At 35.8% G+C, this 22,934-nt stretch overlaps 1 protein-coding gene across 2 annotated transcripts in view; it reads right to left on the bottom strand.

The window, feature by feature from the left end:
• The window catches only part of COL5A2 (collagen type V alpha 2 chain), a 335,664-nt gene that overhangs the window by 140,114 nt on the left and 172,616 nt on the right, over positions 1-22,934 (bottom strand). The window contains exon 1 of one of the 2 annotated variants that reach the window (XM_035007550.1): positions 1,819-2,280. The exons of the other annotated variant lie outside the window; for it this stretch is intronic. Coding sequence (XP_034863441.1) covers positions 1,819-1,915 — 97 coding nt within the window. The 5' untranslated portion in view covers positions 1,916-2,280. Of the gene's footprint in view, positions 1-1,818; positions 2,281-22,934 lie in introns of those variants that run through there. 2 annotated transcript variants of the gene reach the window in all.

The raw sequence follows: 22,934 nt of genomic DNA, 5'->3' as shown, positions 1-22,934 counted from the left end.
GAGAGGTTGGTTTGGAGATGGGGACAGTTTTGCACCTAATAACAAATTTCTAACTTTTATGTAAATTAATACTAAGAAAAATTAAGCTCTCCTTATTTTTCAGAAACACCTACAGAGTAATTACAACTATTTGGGGAAGTCTGTTAACATATAGCCTATTCCATATACCTTATGAAACACTCCTTTTGTTTATTCACATGTTCAATTATTTCCACACTTTATAAAAGTAAGTTACCTATTTTAAAATATACTAACAAGGAACGTTGTGTTAATTAGGTTTTAAATTAAAGTTGTTGATTGTTTTGGTGGGTGAGTGGAGTGAACTGTCCCTTTTATAATTAGATTTGCTATTTCTATTGTAATTTTTCTGTGTTTTCTCTCTCCCCTTTCCTGACTTCTACTTCCCAATTATTTTCCCCACCCTTCCAAACAACGGATGTTGTTCACACCATTACAAAAAAACTCAAGAGTTTTACCTTTTGTCAATTGCCTCGTTTTTGAAAACATAAAAAGTAACATAAAAAGTTCCAAGATTTTAGAAAGTGCCCCCTCTATGGGACTCTGGACAGATTGTTGGGTATTCATCTCACATTCTTATTTTCACTTCGAAAATTATTCTTAGAACCTGTGGCCTCTAGATTAATTTTATGATCATCTTCAGAGCAAAAAGACTCAGTAGTAGGTATTAAAAAATATATACATACATATATGCATATGTCTGCATATTTACATATACACAAAAGTATATATGAAAGACAATAACAGAAAAGTTTAAATGTGCTAAGTTTTAAAAACTTGAGTTTGATGTTAAATAGTTATGAAAATCTGTAATGGCCTATTATGAAAAAGAACATGTCTGGAGAATAAGGATTTAATAATCAGTGGAACCAAATTAAGTATTTTCTTATATTCTATAGGAGCCAGGCATTTTTGCTTAACCATACCATACAACCCAACCTCACATGAGCAAATTGCATAGGAAAAAAAAAAGTTGGTAACCAGGCAAGGTTCATCTTAAAATAGGAAAAAAAAAAAGGAAAATGAACTTGCGTCTAAAGGATAATGCCCATGCAAATGCTCCATGATAAATACATTCTATATATAAGGCATGCTGATTTGCTGCCTTCCGCCATCCAGCAGGGAACCACCACTGTCCTGATAATCAAGTCAGTAGGGTGGGAAAATACCACTGTTTAAGAAATCTGGCTTCTATCAGCCTCTGTCACGGAGAAGTAAAGGAGACTGGCTCTCAGTAAGCAAAAGTGGTTTTAACATCACAAATGAAAATGGGAAAGAAGTAAAAGTCTGTAAAGAGAGAAGAACAAGGAGCCAAAGACAAAGAAAAATCAGTTATCAGAGTGGCTGCAGAGGTTTTTCTAAACAAAGAATTGTATGAAGCAGCTGAAGTTCAGTACAAAAAAAGACTCCACCCTACCCAGCTTCTGCTGCGACTTTTCCTCGCTCTGAAAACTCCAGCCCACAGAACAGAACTCCTCTGACTTAAAGTGCCTTTAGTGCTCCGTTTTAAGCACCCTTCTTTTAAACGTCCCACTCTCCACATTCAGGCAAAAGGACTTATCCTAGACTCTCCCAGAAATATTCAGTAGTATACTCTGCCCCATGGCAGATGTAGAAGCTCCAGATTTACAAACAGCCTGACTGTCTTCAGATCCATTTCCCAGGTGCAAATCTGTCAGCCCCCTTCTCAGCTTCAAACCAGAACTTCCTCTTCATGCTCTTCCTTCCCGAGGCTTAACATTCCACCTATTTCCCAAACCGTGCAAGAAACACCACAAGCAAAGCAAACGGCAAACTCACCATCCTCGCCTTCTTCCTGGGCTTTTATTGAGACAAACTGCCCTAATAAAACAGTCAGAATGAGGAGAGGTCTTGCTTCCACCCAGTTTGCCATCATGTCTAAATATTAGACATGTGGGTCCTCCTGGGAGTGAAAAGTAGATTCTAAGGTTATTGTAGCACCATGAAGTCAGCTGCAGGCTCTTTCAGCACCAGCCCCGGGGCAGCCTTTGCAAACCCCCTTTTTCAGCACCAGCTCCAGCACAGTCTGAGAAAACTTTTTTCAAGCGATGCAGCTTTAAATAGGAAGAATGCTGCCTCCACTTCTTTTCCTGCCCCTTTTCAGCTTGTTCAGGCTCATAACCATCCAGTGTCTGCCAAGCAACGGTCTGATTGATGGTAAACAACCAAATCAGAACACGCGCCTCCTCTGTGCCTTGAACTGTCCCTTCTTCATTTATGTTTTAAACATAAATGGGGGCTTAATCACAGAAACAAACGTTTATTTCTTTCTCTTTTTTTCTTTTCTTCTTCTTTTTTTTTTTAAGACAGACTGTTAGAAGAAAATAGTCCTATTCTCCCCTCCCTAATCCTTCCCCCAGACACACCCCTTCACTTTTTCCCTATAAGCTGAAAAAGACATTAGGGAGGAAATACAGCCTTTTAGCCTAGTTTTTGGAGTCTAGATAATCCAGGACTCTCGTCCACCTTAAACTTGCAAAGGATCAAATTTTAACCTTTTCTTTTTACTGAAGAGGAAGTATTCTTGTCTCCCTGCCAGATTCTGTTTCTTTGCCCAGATTTTGTAAGGGGACCATTAAAACTGTGTCCAATTCAAGTCCAGGTGAAGAAACTGTTTCAGACAAATTTGTGATGCGTCATACTTTAAGATTATCTCCAGATTTCTCCACATCTATTGTTTAGGGGAACACATCTGCAGGTCCCTCCTGTCCCAGAAAGTTTTATTCTGTTGAAAACTAGTCTACTATGTTCCCGTAAAGGGATGGGAAGTATACCGCATTTGGACGCAGAAAGTCTCGCTTCAAACAACAACTCTGCCACTTACCAATTTCATAAACTGCGCACTCCTATTTTCTCATTTGAGAAAAGGGCTTTGCCCTAACCAGTGTACAGGGTTTAGTGACACTAAAATGAGTAATGTATTATTAACTAAGTTCCAAATTACAAAGAGCTACATAAGAGTAGATGGTGGTGTTATTATTCCTACACCAGTTTTTCAGGGACTGTGGCAGTTCCAATGACACATGCTATTTAACAGCAATATTCATAAATATTGGGGCCACTTCTCATGCTTGCCAAGATCTTAATGACCTCAGAATGTTCTACATAATCTAATACATTTGCTACCTTGACTCCACCTAGAATGGCTATGCTATATAATACAGGTGAGTCAACGGTCTATAGTAACTCAGCAGTGATCAGGCACCTTGCACTGTGCTAAGCACTGAGGGAGACAATGACCCAAAAGAAGTGAAAGCCATGCCTGTTGCCTTTAAGGAACACATGTAGATGCTAAAAATGCTTAAAAAAAATAAATTTACATGAAACAAAGAAATATAAGCTGAAGCATATAAATATGTGTGGGTGCATTAACCCCAGGAGGAATTCCGAGAAAGGAGAGATTATAGGGCATGATTAGGTAAGTAATGCCCTGTCACTTTTTGTAGAAGAAACCCAAGAACCTCTGATTTTTAGCTTGGAGCTAGAATCTCTGGAGAAATATTCCAGTCAACTTTACAAGCAGCTCTAACGCTGCACCTCTCAGTTTAATTTTTCATTTTTATAAGAAAGATTAAAAACACAATTCAACCTCTCACGGTTCCCTCCAGTTTCAGCCTCTTCTTCCTATCAAACCAAAAGCATATGGTGTGACAGGGACATAGTAAATATTTTCAGGACAGCTGTGATAAATTAGCTCGTCTTGCGAGCTGTGTGACTTGGGCTTTTCCTCTGTGATCGGCTTCAGGATCCTACATTACAACTTGGAAAAAGAGTAAAACGTACACAGGTGTTGACCAGGTGTGTTGGTTGCATTCAGTATAGAGGACTCAACCATTTCTTAGTCCTTGAAGAACTGATTCTAGGTCTCGGTGCTTAAGTGGGGAGCTCAGAAATCCATCACAATTTCAAGGAAGCCCCTCCCAAGTGTACATATTATAATAATACATGCCTCCTGGGTAAGTTTGTACCAAATCGACTTTCACAGCAACCTTGAAAGTTACTTATTATTTTTCTTAAATCATATATAAGGATTTATGGTTCAAAGAAGTTTACCTGCTCAAGTTTGCTCAGCTACTAAGTGGTAGACTTAGGGTTCTATTTTAGAAATATCTGACTCCAAAGTGAGTATTCTCACTTCTTCCTAGCTCTTAGATCAGTCTGACACCAATATTTCCAGTTTCCAAAGAAAAGATGTCTCAGCACCTTCAGGGTCGGTCCTTCCCTCTGTACTCTTTATCCTATCCCTTCATGTCTCCTTCAGGACATTATTCTGTGTCCTTCTCTCTATCCTCACAAAAAGAAACAAAACCCCCCCAAAGATTTCCCCTAACTACTCATCTTCTATAGTCTCTTTTTTCCTTCTACTTCCTCACCACCCAGTTATACTTTACCATCCTCACTAGAATATCATCACCAGCACTGCAAGACACATCAATATCTCTTTGTTGATAAACCCAAGACCTTTTGTCTTTTCTCCCTGTAGTATTTGGTACTCTGACTACTCCCGTTTTACTGAAACTCACCTTCCTCCCAAGACTCCCTGGTCCCACATACTTCTCTTACATGCCCTGCTTTTCTGGTCAAACTTCCTTTTCTAATTCCTTTCAGAGAGTTATTGTGCTTTCCAGCATTGTCCTATCAGCATTTTACCCTCCTTGCCCATTCTCTTGGGCTATTTTAACTATTAGATCCCTGGACTTTATTTCCATTTACATGCTAATGATTTCCAGTCAAGACTTTCCTCTTCAGTTGTAGATCTGCAGACTTGTATTTCTAAGTGTCTGCATTGAACACCTTTCTCTGCACAAGTCCATGAAACTCAGAGGCCAAAATGAAACCATTATCTCTCATTGTTCTTTATACCCATTAACACTGTCACCATTATTCTAGTCCCAAAGATCAGGAACATAGAAAGACACCCTTTCTTCTCCCTCAACCTACATCCAACTGATGGCCAAGTCTTGTTGATTTTGTTATGCATTTCTTCACTCGTTTATTTCTCCTTTCTTAAAAAACTAAATTAACTCCCAAGTACTTACAAGATAAAGTTATATGATATTTTAAAAGAAGAAGAAGGGGAAGAGGAGATGGGGGAGGGGAGGGGAGAGGGGAAGGGGAAAATGCCTATTTCTTGGTTTCCATTTCTTTCTGCTTTCCTCTTTTGGCTTCAGCCATTGGAAACACAGATTTTTCCCAGGCACATAAGCAGTTTCACACCTCGGAATTTTGCTCAGGCTCTGACCTTTGCCTGAAACAACAATTTCCCTGGTCTAATTCAGTCCCTTATTCAACAAGATTTGTTGAATGCCTATTATTTGCCAGGTTCTACTCAAGGATCTAAGGATATATCTGTGAACAACACAAACGAGGTCCCTGATGCTGTGGAGCTTACAACCTTGAGTGGAAAAACAGCAATAAATAAGTGAGCAAATATGCAAACAGGTAATTTCAGACAATGATATGCTATGAAGGAAATAAATAGTGTGTTGTTTTAGAGTTGTTCAGAAGTTGGTGGTAGGAAGAATGCTGCAGACTAGGGCCATCAGGGCAGACCCACTGAAAGAGGTAACAGTGAATCTGAGACCTAAAATTTGAAAAAGTATCTATCCCCAGAGAACTGGGAGAAAATGGCATTCCAAGCAGGAACAGCAAGTGTAAGTGGCCTGAAATAATATATTACCTTTCTATGGCTGCCATAAAAATCCTCACAAACTTAGTCATTTAAAATAGTACAATGTACTACCTTACAGTTCTGTGAGTCACAAGTCTGTGTCTCACTGGGCTAAAATCAAGATGTCAGCAGGCCTGCATTCCTTTATGGGTCTAGGGGAGAATCTATTTCTTTGCCTTTTTAAACTTCTAGGGGTCACTCACATTCTCACAGCCTCTTTCTCCATTTCAAAGCCAGCAACCCAGTATCACACTGACACTTTTTTTGTGGCCACATCTCTTTCTCTGACCGCAGGCAAGAAAGGTTCTCTGCGTTTAAGGACACAGTGTGACTGTACTGGTCCCACCTGTCTAATCCAGGATAATTTCTCCCATCTCAAGATCTTTAATCACATCTGCAAAATCCCTTTTGACATGAAAAGTACACAGTTTCCGAAGATTAAAACATGGACATCTTTGAAAGGCCATTATTCCCCTTTCCATATATGGGAATAAGCTCTGAATGGGCAAGAATAGAAAGAAAAGCCCTTTCTGGCTAGGGTCGGTTAGTAAAGTGTTACAGGTCACAGAGAGGACTTTAGATTTTTTTTTTTCTAAACGCAATGAGAATCTAAGAAAGATCCCCACTGGAATAATGTACTCTAATGTGCTGATTTTTAAAAAAAATCTGAATGGCTTATAAGAAATGTATTCTACCAAGGCAAGAATGGAAGTGAGGACACAAGTTAGGAAGCACTTTTACTCCAAATGAGACATGATGGTGGTTTGGACTGGGGAAGTGCAGTGAAAACAGAAAGAAGCAGAGGGATTCCAGATGTATTCTGGAAATACAGTCAATGAGAAGTTCGATAAAGGGAAAAATTGAGGAGGACATCTCTGCCAACTAAGAGGATGATAGAGCCAGCAAAGCTTAAGTTTTACCAGCCCACCTTCCTCACAGGCAAACCAGCCTGTTCCTTCATAGAACCGAGGGACATGTTCTGTGCAGACCTCGCTAACGTCTCATGATATTTACATGTCTGTTTCTCCTATCAGACTGGAAGCTCCCTGTGACTACAAACATTGTTTGGTTATTTATATTTGCCCAAGAGTTATTTGTTGAACACATGTCATTTGGTAAAGAATCAGTGGAACTTGATGACTGAAAGGCCATGACAGACATGGCAGTGAGCATAAATAAGAATGATTCTAAGATGCCAACCCAGAGGACTAGGAAAATGATGATCCTGGTGAAAGAACTATCTCGGCTAGGAAGAGAAACTGGTAATAGAGTTGAAGAAGAGCACATTACAGATTAGGCTCATCTCTGCACATGTATGCTATGAAATAGCATAACCATAATTTCTGAACAGAAAAAGCCTGCATATTATGAATATACTCTCTTTCTGGCAGAAAGCCATTGTGAAAATAATAACCATAAGAATAGTAATAATGGGTAAAATATATTAAGTACTTACCATGTGTCAAATGCTATGTAAGCATTTTCTATGTATTAATTACTATAATCTTTAAATCAATGCTATGGGATAAGTGCTATTATTTTCCCTGTTTTACAGATGAAGAAAGGAAATTGAGGCTCATAGAAGCTAAGTAACTTGTGTCAAGGCATACATCAAGAAATTACCAGATCCAGGTTTAGAACTCTGGCTGCATAGTCCTCTCGTAACAAGGAGTTGAGGTTCAAAGAAATTATAGGATGTTTATTTCCTTAGCTTAAACTCCATCACCGATTTTTTTTTTTAATAAATGACAATACTGAGAGAATCCCTTGAAATGCATTTAGCATAATATTTTTTCAAGTAAACAAATATATGAACCAATGAATTTAATTACAAATACTATCTATATCCAAACTTTGTAAATACAGGTTACTTCTAGCTGAGTATTTGTACTAAAAATATATCTTTCTACATCTAGGCAAAATTAGAAATAATTTTTTATATTAGAAATTGTAAACTTCTTAAATTATAAACTTTCATTTTAATCTAAATATGTTTCAGAATAAGTCATATTTTGAGAAAAGTTTGCGATTTTACACTCCAAAATACTATCTTATCTTCTGAGGCAATCAACAGCCACATTTAGAAGTTATGAAAAGTCTTGTAAGCCAAAATCATAAGTGATCTGATAAATAATACTAGCTTCTGTAGCACCCTCTTCTCTACATTCTGTTTGAGTACACCATAGTCTTTGAGACTCACTATAACCCAGTAAAGTAATATGGTCAGGATGATTATTTCCATTTATACTGGGATTCAGAGAGATTAGTGACTTTTCAGAAGTTACACAATGCAAACAACAGTCTTCAAACATAGGCTTCCAAGTCCTAGCACTCTATCCATTGTACCTCACGATAACTAAACTATAATTCAGATTTTACTAATTACTGTATACTTGAAATTTTCTAAAAGAGTAGGTCTTAAATGTTCTTACCATACACACAAAAAGGTAAGTATGTGAGATGATGGTTGTGTTAATTAACTTGATTACAGTTATTTTTTCACAAGGTACATATATATCAAATCATCACTTTCTATACCTTAGGTATACATAATTTTACTTATCAATTATACCTCAAAAAAGCTAGAAAAAAACTAAAATAATAACAGTAATAATAAAGTCTTCAGAATTGTAGTGGTTATGAGCACAGACTCTCAAGCTAGACAGAGTCCAAATCTTGGCCCACCACTTACCAGCTGGGTGACTATGAAAAAAATTGCATGTCTTTCTGCAGAAAGCTTAGTTTCCTTGTCTGCATAATGAGAATAATAACATTGCCTACCTCACTGGGTTGTTTTGGGGATTAAATAGGTTGATATTTGTAAAGCTCTTAGACAATGTCTGGCATAAAGGTAATATTATTATATATGTTTTGGTTAAATAAAAACAAGTAACAGCATTAGTGCTTCTTTTAAAAAAACATAATTGGCCATCAGTTTAAAATTTAATTGTTAATATGTATACAATGGAATATTACTCAGCCATAAAAAAATAAAATCTTGCCATTGGGGACAACATGGATGGACCTAGAGAGTATTATGCTAAGTGAAACAACTCAGACAGAGAAAGACAAATACCATATGATTTCACTTACATGTGGAGTCTAAAAAAATAAAACAAATGAACAAATAAACAAAATAGAAATAGAATCATAAATACAAAGAACTCATAGTTGCCAGAGGGGAGAAGATTTGGGAGACAGGTGAAATAGATAAAGGGGATTAAGAGGTAACAAACTTCCAGTTGTAGAATAAATTAGTTACTGGGATGAAAAGTACATATGGGGAATATAATCAATAACATTGCAAATAACAGTATATGGTAACTTATGGTAACTACACTTACCATGGTGAGCATTATGTAATATATAGAATTGTCAAATCACTATGTTGCACACCTGAAACTAATATAACATTGCATGTCAGCAATACTTCAATAAAAATTCTTAATAAAATAAAATTTAACTGTTAAAATTTACATAAAGATGAAAACCTAAGGTAACTAGAAGGAAGTTTAATTATCTACCACGGTATGCTCCAGTAATTCCCTCACTGTGTTTTTTTTTTTATATTATGTTTATTAAGGCATGCTTTATTTCTTTTCTTTTTTTTAAGATTTTTTTATTTTTAAGTAATCTCTACATCTAATGTGGGGCTTGAACTCACAACCTGAAATTGTCTCATGCTCTACTGACTGAGCCAGCAGGTACCTCAAGGCATGCTTTAAATAGAGCAAAATTCACATTTTTAGGTGTATGGTTCTTTGAGTTTTGACAAATGCATACAATCATGTAACCATCATCACAATCTAGAGGATATTTTCTTGCCCCCACAAAGTTCCTCCATTTTGAGCCAATCTTCTCCCATCCCATCCCTGGCACCATTGATCTGATTTCCATCACTATAGAAATAACATTCCAGAATGTTATATAAATGAAATTTGAAAGTATGTAGTCGGAGGCGCCTGGGTGTCTCAGTTGTTAAGCGTCTGCCTTAGGCTCAGATCATGATCCCAGGGTCCTGGGATCAAGCTCCACATCAGGCTCTCTGCTTAGCAGGAAGCCTGCTTCTTCCTCTCCCACTCCCCCTGCTTGTGTTCCCTCTCTCGCTGTCTCTCTGTCTGTCAAATAAATAAATTAAATCTTTAAAAAAAAATAAAAGTATGTAGCCTTTTTTGTCTGGTTTTGTGATTTCATCCATGCTACAGCAGTTCATTCCTTTTCTTAAATTTCTATATTTACATGTTTAAACTTATTCTCTCATTCTTAACCATTAATCTATTGTTTATCAAGCCTAATAAATCCTAAAACACAGATGATTGTTGTATTAGAATAGACAGTTCTCTGTAGCTAAAATGAGAGTCCATGAGTCAGGGCTTCCCCTCAGGGAAACTTTTTAGATGGCAGGACTAGGTACAGGCTACAAAGGAGAAATTGTCCAGAAACTCAATGACACCAAAGGCCATTTATACCAAATGAGCTTGTTATGCTCCATATACTGCTTTTAAAAAATTAAAAGCCTAAGAGTCTTAAGCTGTTTCTCAACAAAATAAGGAGTGATTCAGTTCTGTTGACAATTATGTGGCAGCCAAAGTTCTGGGAATTGTGTCCTTGGTATGGAGAGGGAGGTAAAGGGCAAGGAAATTAATGGGATGTATTTTTTTCACATTTCACAAGCCCATCAGTACTTTGTTTAATATTTTAAATTTTCCTGTACATCGGGGCAAACTACTCCTTCAGCTCCTCTAATAACTTCAGTTGTTTTGTAGAGCTGAGGAATTCTCTGCCTTTGAGACACTATGCAAGAAGATTTTATAAGTTGGCTCTTAAGAAAGGATAGAATTCTATATAAAAGAGCCATTTTTAAGTGTCATTTATGTTGTAGTTTTGTTTCACATTTCATATTTGTGTCCAGTGTTTGAATAAAAATAATTATACCAGGCATCAGTTATATCAGAGCACTCAATAACAATTTTTTAAAATACTTTTTTAGATAATCTATGAATAATAAAAAGATTCAACCCATCTCCCTCTCCCCAATGTAGACATATCAAATAGGAAATGACCATCAGTGGTCAAGTCTTAATCACTGTGGAAAAACAGAAACTTCTGTTCACAATACCTATTATCACAATTCTTTTTTTTTTTTTTTTAAGATTTTATTTATTTATTTGAGACAGAGAGAATGAGAGACAGAGAGCATGAGAGGGAGGAGGGTCAGAGGGAGAAGCAGACTCCCTGCCGAGCAGGGAGCCCGATGCGGGACTCGATCCCGGGACTCCAGGATCATGACCTGAGCCGAAGGCAGTCGTTTGACCAACTGAGCCACCCAGGCGCCCCACAATTCTTTATAATATTCAAGTACTTTAATAATCATTAAGAAGCTAAAATGACATTATTGAATGAAAAATACATGATGCATTTGGATTATAATTTTTTATTTAAATGTCTTCAAGTAATCAATAAGCTCATTTTGGTATAAATATACAATTATGAATTCAGAAGGGCTCTGACTACAGTAATTGAAGTCTTAATTAAATATCAAAATGTGTGTCTCAGTCAGTTAAGCGTCTGACTTTGGCTCAGGTCATGATCCCAGGGTCCTGGGATCAAGCCCTGCATCAGGCTCCTTGCTTAGCAGGGAGTCTGCTTCTCTCCCTGCCTCTGCCTGCCACTCCCCCTGCTTGTGCGTGCTCTCTCTCAAATCAATAAATAAAATCTTATATAAATAAATAAATAAATAAATATTAAAATGTGTCACTATGTAGCCATTTTTCTTTTTTTTGAATCATCTTATTTTATTTTTTTAATTTTATTTTATTATGTTATGTTAATCATCATACATTACATCATTAATTTTTGATGTAATGTTCCATGATTCATTGTTTGCGTATAACACCCAGTGCTCCATGTGCCCTCTTTAATACCCATCTCCAGGCTAACCCATCCCCCCACCCCCCTCCCCTCTAGAACCCTCAGTTTGTTTCTCAGAGTCCATAGTCTCTCATGGTTCATCTCCCCCTCTGATTTCCCCCTCTTCATTTTTCCCTTCCTATTATCTTCTTCTTCTTCTTCTTCTTTTTTTTTTTTTAAGATTTTATTTATTTATTTGAGATAGAGAATGAGATAGAGAGAGAGCATGAGAGGGGGGAGGGTTAGAAGGAGAAGCAGACTCCCTGCTGTGCAGGGAGCCCGATGTGGGACTTGATCCTGGGACTCCAGGATCATGACCTGAGCCAAAGGCAGTCTCTTAACCAACTGAGCCACCCAGGCACCCATTCTTCTTCTTCTTTTTTAACATATAATGTATTATTTGTTTCAGAGGTACAGGTCTGTGGTTCATCAGTCTTACACAGTTCACAGCACTCACCATAGCACATACCCTCCCCAATGTCCATCACCCAGCTACCCCATCCCTCCCACCCCCCCACCACTCCAGCAACCCTCAGTTTGTTTCCTGAGATTAAGAATTCCTCATATCAGTGAGATCATATGATACATGTCTTTCTCTGATTGACTTATTTTGCTTAGCATAATACCCTCTAGTTCTATCCACGTCGTTGCAAATGGCAAGATTTCGTGTTTTTGATGGCTGCATAATATTCCATTCTATATATATACCACAACTTCTTTATCCATTCATCTGTTGATGGACTTCTTGGCTCTTTCCATAGTTTGTCTATTGTGAACATTGCTGCCATAAACATCGGGGTGCACATACCCCTTCGGATCACTACATTTGTATCTTTGGGGTACTCTCACTCTTTGCAGATGATATGATACTTCATGTGGAAAACCCAAAACACTCCACCCCAAAACTGCTAGAACTCATACAGGAATTCAGTAAAGTGGCAGGATATAAAATCAATGCACAGAAATCAGTGGCATTTATATACACCAACAACAAGACAGAAGAAAGAGAAATTAAGGAGTTGATTCCATTTACAATTGCACCCCAAACCATGAGATACCTAGGAATAAATCTAACCAAAGAGGCAAAGAATCTGTACTCAGAAAACTATAAAATACTCATGAAAGAAACTGAGGCAGACACAAAGAAATGGAAAAATGTTCCATGTTCATGGATTGGAAGAACAAATATTGTGAAGATGTCAATGCTACCTAGAGCAATCTACATGTTCAATGCAATCCCCATCAAAATACCATCCACTTTTTTCAAAGAAATGGAACAAATAATCCTAAAATTTGTATGGAACCAGAAAAGACCCCGAATAGCCAGAGGAATGTTGAAAAAGGAAACCAAAGCTGGTGGCATCACAATTCCGGACTTCCAGCTCTATTACAAAGCTGTAAACATCAAGACAGTATGGTACTGGCACAAAAACAGACACATAGATCAATGGAACAGAATAGAGAGCCCAGAAATGGACGCTCAACTCTATGGTCAACTAATCTTTGACAGAGCAGGAAAGAATGTCCAATGGAAAAAAGACAGTCTTTTCAACAAATGGTATTGGGAAAATTGGACAGCCACATGCAGAAGAATTTCCTTACACCACACACAGAAATAGACTCAAAATGGTTCAAAGACCTAAATGTGAGACAGGAGTCCATCAAAATCCTAAAGGAGAACACAGGCAGCAACCTCTTTGACCTCAGCCGCAGCAACTTCTTTCTAGAAACAGCACCAAAGGCAAGGGAAGCAAGGGCAAAAATGAACTATTGGGACTTCATCAAGATAAAAAGCTTTTGCCCTGCAAAGGAAACAGTCAACGAAACCAAAAGACAACCAACAGAATGGAAGAAGATATTTGCAAATGACATATCAGATAAAGGGCTAGTATCCAAAATCTATAAAGAACTTATCAAACCCAACACCCAAAGAACAAATGATCCAATCAAGAAATGGGCAGAAGACATGAACAGACATTTTTCCAAAGAAAACATCCAAATGGCCAACAGACACATGAAAAAGTGCTCAACATCACTCGGCATCAGGGAAATCCAAATCAAAACCTCAATGAGATACCACCTCACACCAGTCAGAATGGCTAAAATTAACAAGTCAGGAAGCGACAGATGTTGGTGAGGATGCGGAGAAAGGGAAACCCTCCTACACTGTTGGTGGGAATGCAAGCTGGTGCAGCCACTCTGGAAAACAGTATGGAGGTTCCTCAAAAAGTTGAAAATAGAGCTACCGTACGACCCAGCAACTGTAGCTGTTTTTCAGTCTTTTTTTTCTGTTTCAAGTTTTTATTTATATTTTAGTTTCTAGAGTAGAATTTAGTGATTCATCCCTTATATATAATACCCAGTGCTCTTCACAAAGTGCCCTCCTTAATACCCATCACCCATTTAACCTATCTCCCCACCCATCTCCCCTTCAGTAACCTTCAGTTGTTCTCTATAGTTAAGAGTCTCTTATGGTTTGCTTCCCTCTCTCTTTTATTTTTCCCCTTCCCCCTATGTTCATCTGTTTTGTTTCTTAAATTCCATATGAGTGAAATCATATGGTATCTGTCTTTCTCTGATGACTTATTTCACTTAGCACAATACATTCTAGCTCCATCCCCATCATTGCAAATGGTAAGATTTCATTCTTTTTGATGGTTGAGTAATATTCCATTTTCTGCTCAATTTTTTATGAATCTATTAAAAAGTCTCCAAATTACTTCAATTATTTCAGATATGGAAATTGTCAGTAAAAGAAAGAATTAAGAAGTTACTGTATTCCTGAGGCATGAGCATCAGCCACCACACCCTTGTTTCAAATGTACCTTGAACATCCTAATATATCCATCCTACCTACTTAAGGGTAGGTTTGAGGGTTCTGGTTTCAAAAGTTACATGCAATTCAATATAATGCACACTTATTGAGAGATTACTTTGAGGATGCAAATATATATAAAATCACATATCAATCACATCTTCTTTATCCATTCATCAGCTGATGGACATTTGGGCTCTTTCCAATGTCCTAAACACCACAAGGATCCAGTGGCTCATTGATTATACTGCTTAGAAATCAGAAACATTCTGTATATCTAGATCATATTGCCCTAATTACTACTGAATTAAAATATGTAGATATCCATATACAAAAACATATACCCATACAAAAAGAGTTGGTGAAAAGGTAATTCATAAACTTGATTTTGAGTATGATCTTAAGTTACTGTACCCACATAAATCTGAGTCCTCCTTGACACCTAAAGATGAGAAAATCAAAGCCTCCTGTGATCACTTCCTACAAAAATTGGGTTGTTATTCCTAATACATAGAAAATACTAACACGGGTTTCACTCACCAGTTGGAGTATATTATTTTAATGTTTTTTTTTAAGTATGTGACTGATATTGGCTCCTGAGATTTGGAAGAACACATGGACCTCATTTTCTTGTTTTACAGAGACTTACTTTTGTTTTCTCTGGAATAATTGCAATTATAAGATATTATTGGATGAGTGAGATTTTATAAATGTGCCTTGTCTTCCTTTCAGCATCATCTCTACTTCCATGATTTTGGAATGAGAGGAATCTGGAGAATTGTCCCTGGAACATCTGAAATCTCTTTTTCCATAAATATAATACATAGCTAAAACAATCAAGGGACCCTTAGAACTTTGGCAATTTCTCTCCCTGTTACTTTAACTATAATCAAATTTATACACATTTAATTGTAAGAAGAAATCCTTTATTAATTTGCATTTTATAGTTAATCTCTAAGGCCCATCAGTTGGCTCCAGAAGCCATAGTGTACTTAATTTACTAAATTTATTCTGAATTTTGCTCAATTTTTTATGAATCTATTAAAAAGTCTCCAAATTACTTCAATTATTTGGGATATGGAAATTGTCAGTAAAAGAAAGAATTAAGAAGTTACTGTGCTCCTGAGGCATGAGCATCAGCCACCACACTCTTGTTTGAAATGTACCTTGAACATCCTAATATATCCATCCTACCTACTTAAGGGTAGGTTTGAGGGTTCTGGTTTCAAAAGTTACATGCAATTCAATATAATGCACACTTATTGAGAGATTACTTTGAGGATACAAATATATATAGGATATAGTCGTTGCCCTCCAAGGGCTCACCTGGTTTGGTGGTAATAGACATAAGCATTGATATCTATAATCCATGTACTACCAGGATGAGTTCTATTATAGAAGTGCACAGAACCACAGAAAAACAGAATAGGGTAAAAAGACATAGAGTCACAGGGAATCTAGAGTTTATGGAGGTGGTAGAATTTAAGCAGAGCTTCCAAGAATAGATAGCTTTCCAATAGAGATTGGCTAAAGGAAGGTTAGGGAAGACAGAGAGGAAAATATTCAAGTGGCTTAAAGAAATTGTTAATAGCCTAGCAGAGTTAAATCTCAATGGTACAATATTGAGGCCACTCAATAGTACAAAACATGAAATATTTAAGTAAAACTTAAATACTTATTAATAAATAAAAAATATATATAAACAATAAATAAATTAATACCTAGCAATTTATTAAGTAAAACATAATATTTTGAAAGCATGAAGTATTTACAGTAAAGGAAATGGGAAGTGGGGCCAGGAAATATTTAAAAGCCAACTGCAATAAATCCCAACCCTAACAAGATTTTCATCTTTTAACAGTCTAGTCAGTATTTCAAGATAATATCTATGCTAATTATTCTACCTCATGGTATTATGGGTTTTTAAATGATTTTACTAAACTAACATACTACTGGACTATATTCTTCAGAATGCTCTCTCACTGGAGAGGGACAGAAAGACATCAATAACATGCCTACATCTTTATTCATGCAGCAAAAAAAAAAAAGTATTTCTAACACTCTGCATGGTTTTATTTCTTGTAGAACCACACCCACATCTCTCTTCCAAAAGAAGACATAGCTCAAGAAAAAATGTGCATGAATCAGTAACCATACATAGATTAGAATGCTGTTTTTCACATAACAACCTCATCTCATCTTCTAAGTTCACTCCGAAGTGGTTTTTCAGCAGCCTGAGAGTCAACACAGCAAAGAGAAATGGAAAACATATTTGTAAGTCCCTCTCTGATGTAAGTCTATGAATGTTACTAGCCCTTTAAAGTATTTAGAAAGAAAAATACAGCTTCAAATTCCAAATCCTGAAGAAAGGGAATGAATAGCTAGTATAATCAAACTAATTTTAGGTTAAAAAAAAACAAACAAGGAAATTAACAAAAACTCCTTTTGCGTCATTAAGAACTTGAAGTGTGATCTCTCTGAAAGGACTGTTCCACAGAATATTATCTCTGATAATAGTGGGCCATAGGAAATATGAGCTCTGGTCCCAAGACAGCCTCTGACTAACCACTTGACCTAAGGAGAGCTCCATACATTGGCAGAGTCCAAGTCCTTGTTTGAAAAATTAGACAGTAAAAGACCCTTCATATTTCCAAGTATTATTACAGGAACCATTCATGAGTGAGTTTTACAAATTCTGAAAATTAATAAAATATAAGCTATCATTCTTATTCTTACTACATTTGAGGGATGATTAAATACAAATAGGCTGTTTGAGAAAAGCTCTATTCAATTCTTTGCTTAATAATGGACAGTGCGGGATCCTGCACTTATTTTTAGCCATTTAAAACATATTTTCAGTGGATAAAAGGACAAGACAAGTGAGCAATGCCTAGTTTGGCAGGATTCCCTTCAGGCTGCCTGAACTCAGAACTTCCAATTTGAGGGTTGATCTAAAAGAATGAGCTAAAAGGAGAGTATAAGTGTTTGGAAGAGAAAAGATGGGAAAGAATAATGAGAGAAAGTATCTGATATCCCCCTGGAAAAAATAGACTTTCCATTTGCTTAAAAGTAATGTACATTAGCTAAATATTATTCCTTTACAATTTATGACTATGAAAATTTCAAACATAACTACTATAAAAGATTTGATTTGATTACATAGAGAAAATAGAAAAATGACATGCGTGGAATCCCAAGTTTTTGTTTTGATACCGTGAAGGACTTTCACAAGGACACCCCATTGAATTCTCTCAACCATACAGTAGGTTAAAAATCTCATGTTATAGGTAATTAACATTAAGTTCAGTAGGGTTAAATGAGATGCAAAAGTTACACAACTAGTAAGTAAATCATGCAGGAAACCCAGATCTGACTTCCAGTTCGTTCCCTACTTTAGAGGGTCTAAGCATTCCTAGGTGCGCACAGGATCTTCTTTTTGGGGAGTTAAGGGTGAGTCTGTGAAGTTTTCCCTTTTCCAAATACATATCTATACAAGGCCAAAATTTTTCATACACTTTAAACATTAAAACAAATGGCAACAGCTTGAAATCAGATGCAAATATGAGAATCCTGCTGCTTTCTATTAAATCAGACATTAAAGAGATTTGCAAATATGTAAAATAATGCCACTCTTCTCATTAACTTTTTGTTTTGGTAAGTATTGCTACTTTCATAAAAATACACCATTTATGTTAACACAAAATGGGCATATTATTATTTTAAATAAATTAATAACAAAAAATTCTCAGTTTTATTTCTAAAATGGTGAATATCAATAGGTATAATCTACTAAATTTTATTTAGGGTCCTCAATAATTAAAAAAGTACAAAGGGCTCCTGAGACCAAAATGACAATTTGAGAAACATTTATACCATAGCCCAAGCATGTCCATTTCTCTTCTACATTTTTAATACAGTATTTAATTTTCAAGTCTACAAAGTAGAACAGGCTTTTCCTCCCACCCATAGAGAAGAGAAAATGAAGAAAATATTTTAAAAATCATTTCACTAATAAATCCATCCCCTTGATATAATCATTGGTAACATTTACAACATCTATTTCTCTTCAAAGATTTTTTTCATTTGAGAATACATTTTCAATATGTAATCTCTTGCTTAATATATTGCTTTTTCCCCCAATTAACAGAGATAAGAATTTCATGCATGCTACTAAAAATTCTATGAACACCTCTCTTAATGACTGTATAATATTCTATCATATCCACTCTATAACTTATTGAGCTACTCTCCTATTGTTAGTTACTTGAGCTGTTCCCGATTTAAAATATTACAAGTAAAGGAAAGCAGAGAGGGTTCCTAGTAAGATTCTCTAAGTTTCTGAGCGGTAAATGAAGGCACCTGGAGGTACACATATCCTTTGTTGTGGTTAAGGAAGGGTATGTTACAGCTGCTGAATTGGCTTTATGTTTATTTAGGTTTATTTATTTAGTTTATTAATGATATTTAAGCTGAGATTCAAATGAGAAAGTAGCTAGCCATGAGAATTTCCAGGGGAAGAAAACTCCAGCAAAAGCTCATACAAATGCATACAAATGATGGTAAACATTAGGCCAATTCTACCCTAATTTATAATTTATTCATCAACTATTTTATCTAATCATTCATTCATTCAACCATGTTAATATTTTTCTTTCTCAAAAGTCCTATACACTTCAGGGTGCCTGAGTGGCTCAGTCGATTGAAGGTCTGACTCTTGATTTCAGCTCAGGTCATGATCTCAGGGTCCTGAGATGAGCTCTGTGCCAGGCTCCCTGCTCAGCAGGGAGTCTGCTTGTCCCTCTCCCTCCACTCTTCCCCCAGCTCTGTGCAGGCTCACTCTCTCTCTCTCTTAAATAACTATAAAATAAAATAAAAAAATAAATAAAATAAAATAAGGTCCTATACACTTATTAACCTGAATAGTTAATTCCCCACATGTAATATACTAATGTGTATATGTATGCTTTCAAGTGATGTTTTATCTCTTTAGACTAGTATACTATGGGTAGGAGAAGAATTAAGATTTTTTTTTTTTAAACTTCTGTGAGCTGGATTCCCATATATATGAATTGTTGGGCAAGTCCATGATCACAAAGTAAGAATGGATACTTTATTAATTCTGTTCTTATTCAGCAAGGATTTATATAATCCACATATAAGTGGTCATTAAAAACTTAAATGTAAAAGTATCTGATTAATGCTAGCAAAAAAGATGAACCATGAGATAATGCTATAAGTAACTACAGAGTAAGATTTATTAAGGTAGCATTTTATTTTTTCTCTTCTCTTTAAAATCTAGAACAACCCTCAAGTTCTGTTTGTTTGAGTTCATCAAATCACAAAGCTATAGAATGGCCAATTAAAAAAAAATAGAACTCTAAAAATTCAGTTGATAAAGGTTGTTCAATTTAAAGTCTAAATTATGTACAAATACAGCTATAGAACTTTCTACACTTAGACTTTCTATCCTAATATAATAAATTTGCCAAAGGAAGCAACAGATTACTTGGTTTTCTCCTTTTGCCACTTCAGATTCACTCGCCATCCTTTTTCACATCTCTTTACCCCAAGACGCTGACATTTACAGGTTGCATCAGCAGACAATCTTGTCCTCTGACTACTTATTATGGCTTGGCCATTGGGGAGCACAGTGGGGAATTAGAAAGCAGGAAGAGAATGAGGTCAGAGTATTTATTCTCCTGGCCCCCTCCTGCCAGGTTGTGGTTAGAGAAAGGCTGCATTCCTGAGGAGTAGCTTTTTCCTACAGCAGTACCTCCCCAGGGTTCCAGGAACTGCTCTCCTTTTTCTCCTTTAGGCCTAATAAAGTCAGGTCCTGGTGCTTTACCATGTGCTGTTGGTCTTACTTTCCTTCCCACACCTTTGTAAAGAGTGACTGCATTGTCCTCCTTTATCTCTATTGAGGATTTCATCTCTTGTGGGCCAGTATCCTGATAGATATAATCCATCAAAAACAGAATGCATCCAAGTGTTGGATACAGAAGAGTGTTAGTGAGAGACATAGAAAAAGATAACTGAGAAAAGATGAACCAGGTGAAAGCAAGGCAGATATTTGCTTTAGCAACTTGTGGTTAAGGAATTCACCAATTTATGAGTAAGAATTAGTACTTAAAAGTAAAACTATATAATAAAAATGAAGAAAAATTATATTTATTGAATACTCTGTGCCTGGCATTCCACTAAGAGTTATCCAAGCATTATATCATTTATTACAAACACCATCTTGAGATAGGTTCAAAGATAAGAAAACCAAAACCTAGAATGGTTAAGTATAATCAGAGAAAGATAGTGATTGGAATTGGGTTTCAAACTCCAGTATTTTTGAATCCAGAGTCCATTCCCTCAACTACAACACAATGTCACCAAACGGTAATTATTTAGCCATATAATTTCTACCTTTTTCAATTTTTACATTATATATATATGTATATATAGTCATAAACATGAGGAGGTAGCATAGCATCTTAATCAAATGACCTGTAATATTTACCAGATCAAACTCAAAAAGTCTATGGGAAGAGAACAGGCTGGCAGAAAGGAGAGCTTCACTATAAATTTCACTGTCAGCCATGTCAATCCCATGGGTGCTGAGAACTAAGTGAAGGTGGACGTTAAAGGAATGCTCAAGAAAATAAATCTCAGTCAAAGCTACAGACCTTTCCACCTTGTTTCTTTGCTACTTTTCTTTCACCACTTTACTTTTCAGCAAATTTCCAGCCCCATAAACTGCCAGCATGGAAACTAAAAAGAGAAACTGAAAAATAAAAGGAGAAAAGACATTCAAGGAGAAGGCAGAGGAAGAACAGCACAACACACAAGAAAACAGAGGCATAGTTTACACAGTTTTTCAGACTCTCAATAAAATTAGTGTGTACTATTTCTATTAACAAATCACAAAAATAATAAATTGTGAGCCAAAAAGTTTATATACTAATAGGAGATGTAAAATAAGTTTATCAGTGCTCAAAAAAGAAATGGAAGATAAAATTTAAAATATTTAGAACAAAAGCCATATGTGAACATAAAAATAAATATTCCTGAAAACAGAGAGATAGTGAACAAGCTAGAGGTACTCACACAAAAATCAAGTGGAAGGTAATACAATTATTTAAATATACAAAGGCAAAGATAGATATTGGACGACTAAAGAAATCAGAGATTCAATATATACATAATTGATGCTCTTGAATTAAAAAATAGAACAAAAATGGAACAGAAAACATATCCAAAGATATGAGAGAAAAAACATTTTTAATGAAAGGAAAGAACATCTTGAATATACACATAGAAAGAGTACATGTATCATAACAAAGTTGTTACTGGATGATCAATACCAGGTCATATCTTGTTGGATTTACTGAACTTTCATGATTAATAAAAATTATGTGAATATTGAGGTAGTTAAAAGTCTGATACAAAGGAGAAAAATCAAGTTGGCTTGGAGATTTTTTACAGTAATATTCAGCACCAGAAAAAAATGGAGTAATATCTAGAAAATACAGAGGAAAAAGAAAAGTGGCTCAATAATTATTCTTAAAAATAAAATCTGCAGTGATCAAGTTAGCCAGTGAAGAGACCGCTTTAAGTACAGTGAAATGGAGGCACAAATATGAAATGATCGTGCTACAAACTGAAAAAAATGTGACTAAAGGAAAAGAAAAAACATGTGTTAAGCTTGATGGCCTAAATAACAAAGTAATCCAAATTAGGAGTTGGAGAAGAGGAAAGGAAAAGGAAAATAAAATGTACTGATTTTCATTTTTTTCATTGCTAAAAGTCATTAGATCCTATCTCAAAATGAATTTTGGAACAAAAGGACATCTAGCTTCTAAGTAGGAAGTGTAAAGCTAACAAGTGCATTTTCCCCATCCTAATAATAAGTAAAAGCCAGATAACCTTCAAAATCATAATTTTTCTTTAACCCAAAAGAAACCTGAGGTTACAAGGCAGCCAAACAGCATGGTTTCCAACAAGATAAAAAGATGGGGTTGTAAAACAAATTGAAGAAGAGACAATGGGACAAAAGTAATACTTGGGGAGATAGTAGCTAAGAGTTTCTCTAAAATAATAAAATATATTAAAGGTACTGATTCAAGAAACTCAGAGAACACCAAGCAGGATAAATAACAAAGAGGAAAAACAAAACATCATATTCAAACTTCTGAAAACCAAAGATAAAAAAAATATTTAAGGCACCTAGACTAAAAAGACAAATACATAATATATAAATAATTGCACCAGATTTCTCATCAGAAACTTTGCAAGACTGGAGACAATAGGATATCATTTTTAAAGTGGTGAAAGAAACCAAAAACTTTTTACACAGTATAAACATCTTTCAAGCCCATTACTGGAAGTCCTACACTATAAGAAAAGTTAAAGAAAATTATTCAAGTAAAAGGAATATGATAGAAACTTGGGTCCACTCAAAGAAATAAAGATCTCTGGAAAAAGTTAAAGTAAATATAAAAGATTTTTATT

The sequence above is a fragment of the Mirounga leonina genome, unplaced genomic scaffold (assembly GCF_011800145.1).
Source record: "Mirounga leonina isolate KUSES-001 unplaced genomic scaffold, KU_Mleo_1.0 Mir_151, whole genome shotgun sequence".
NCBI lineage: Eukaryota > Metazoa > Chordata > Mammalia > Carnivora > Phocidae > Mirounga > Mirounga leonina.
This window is presented reverse-complemented; position numbering and strand designations above follow the sequence as displayed.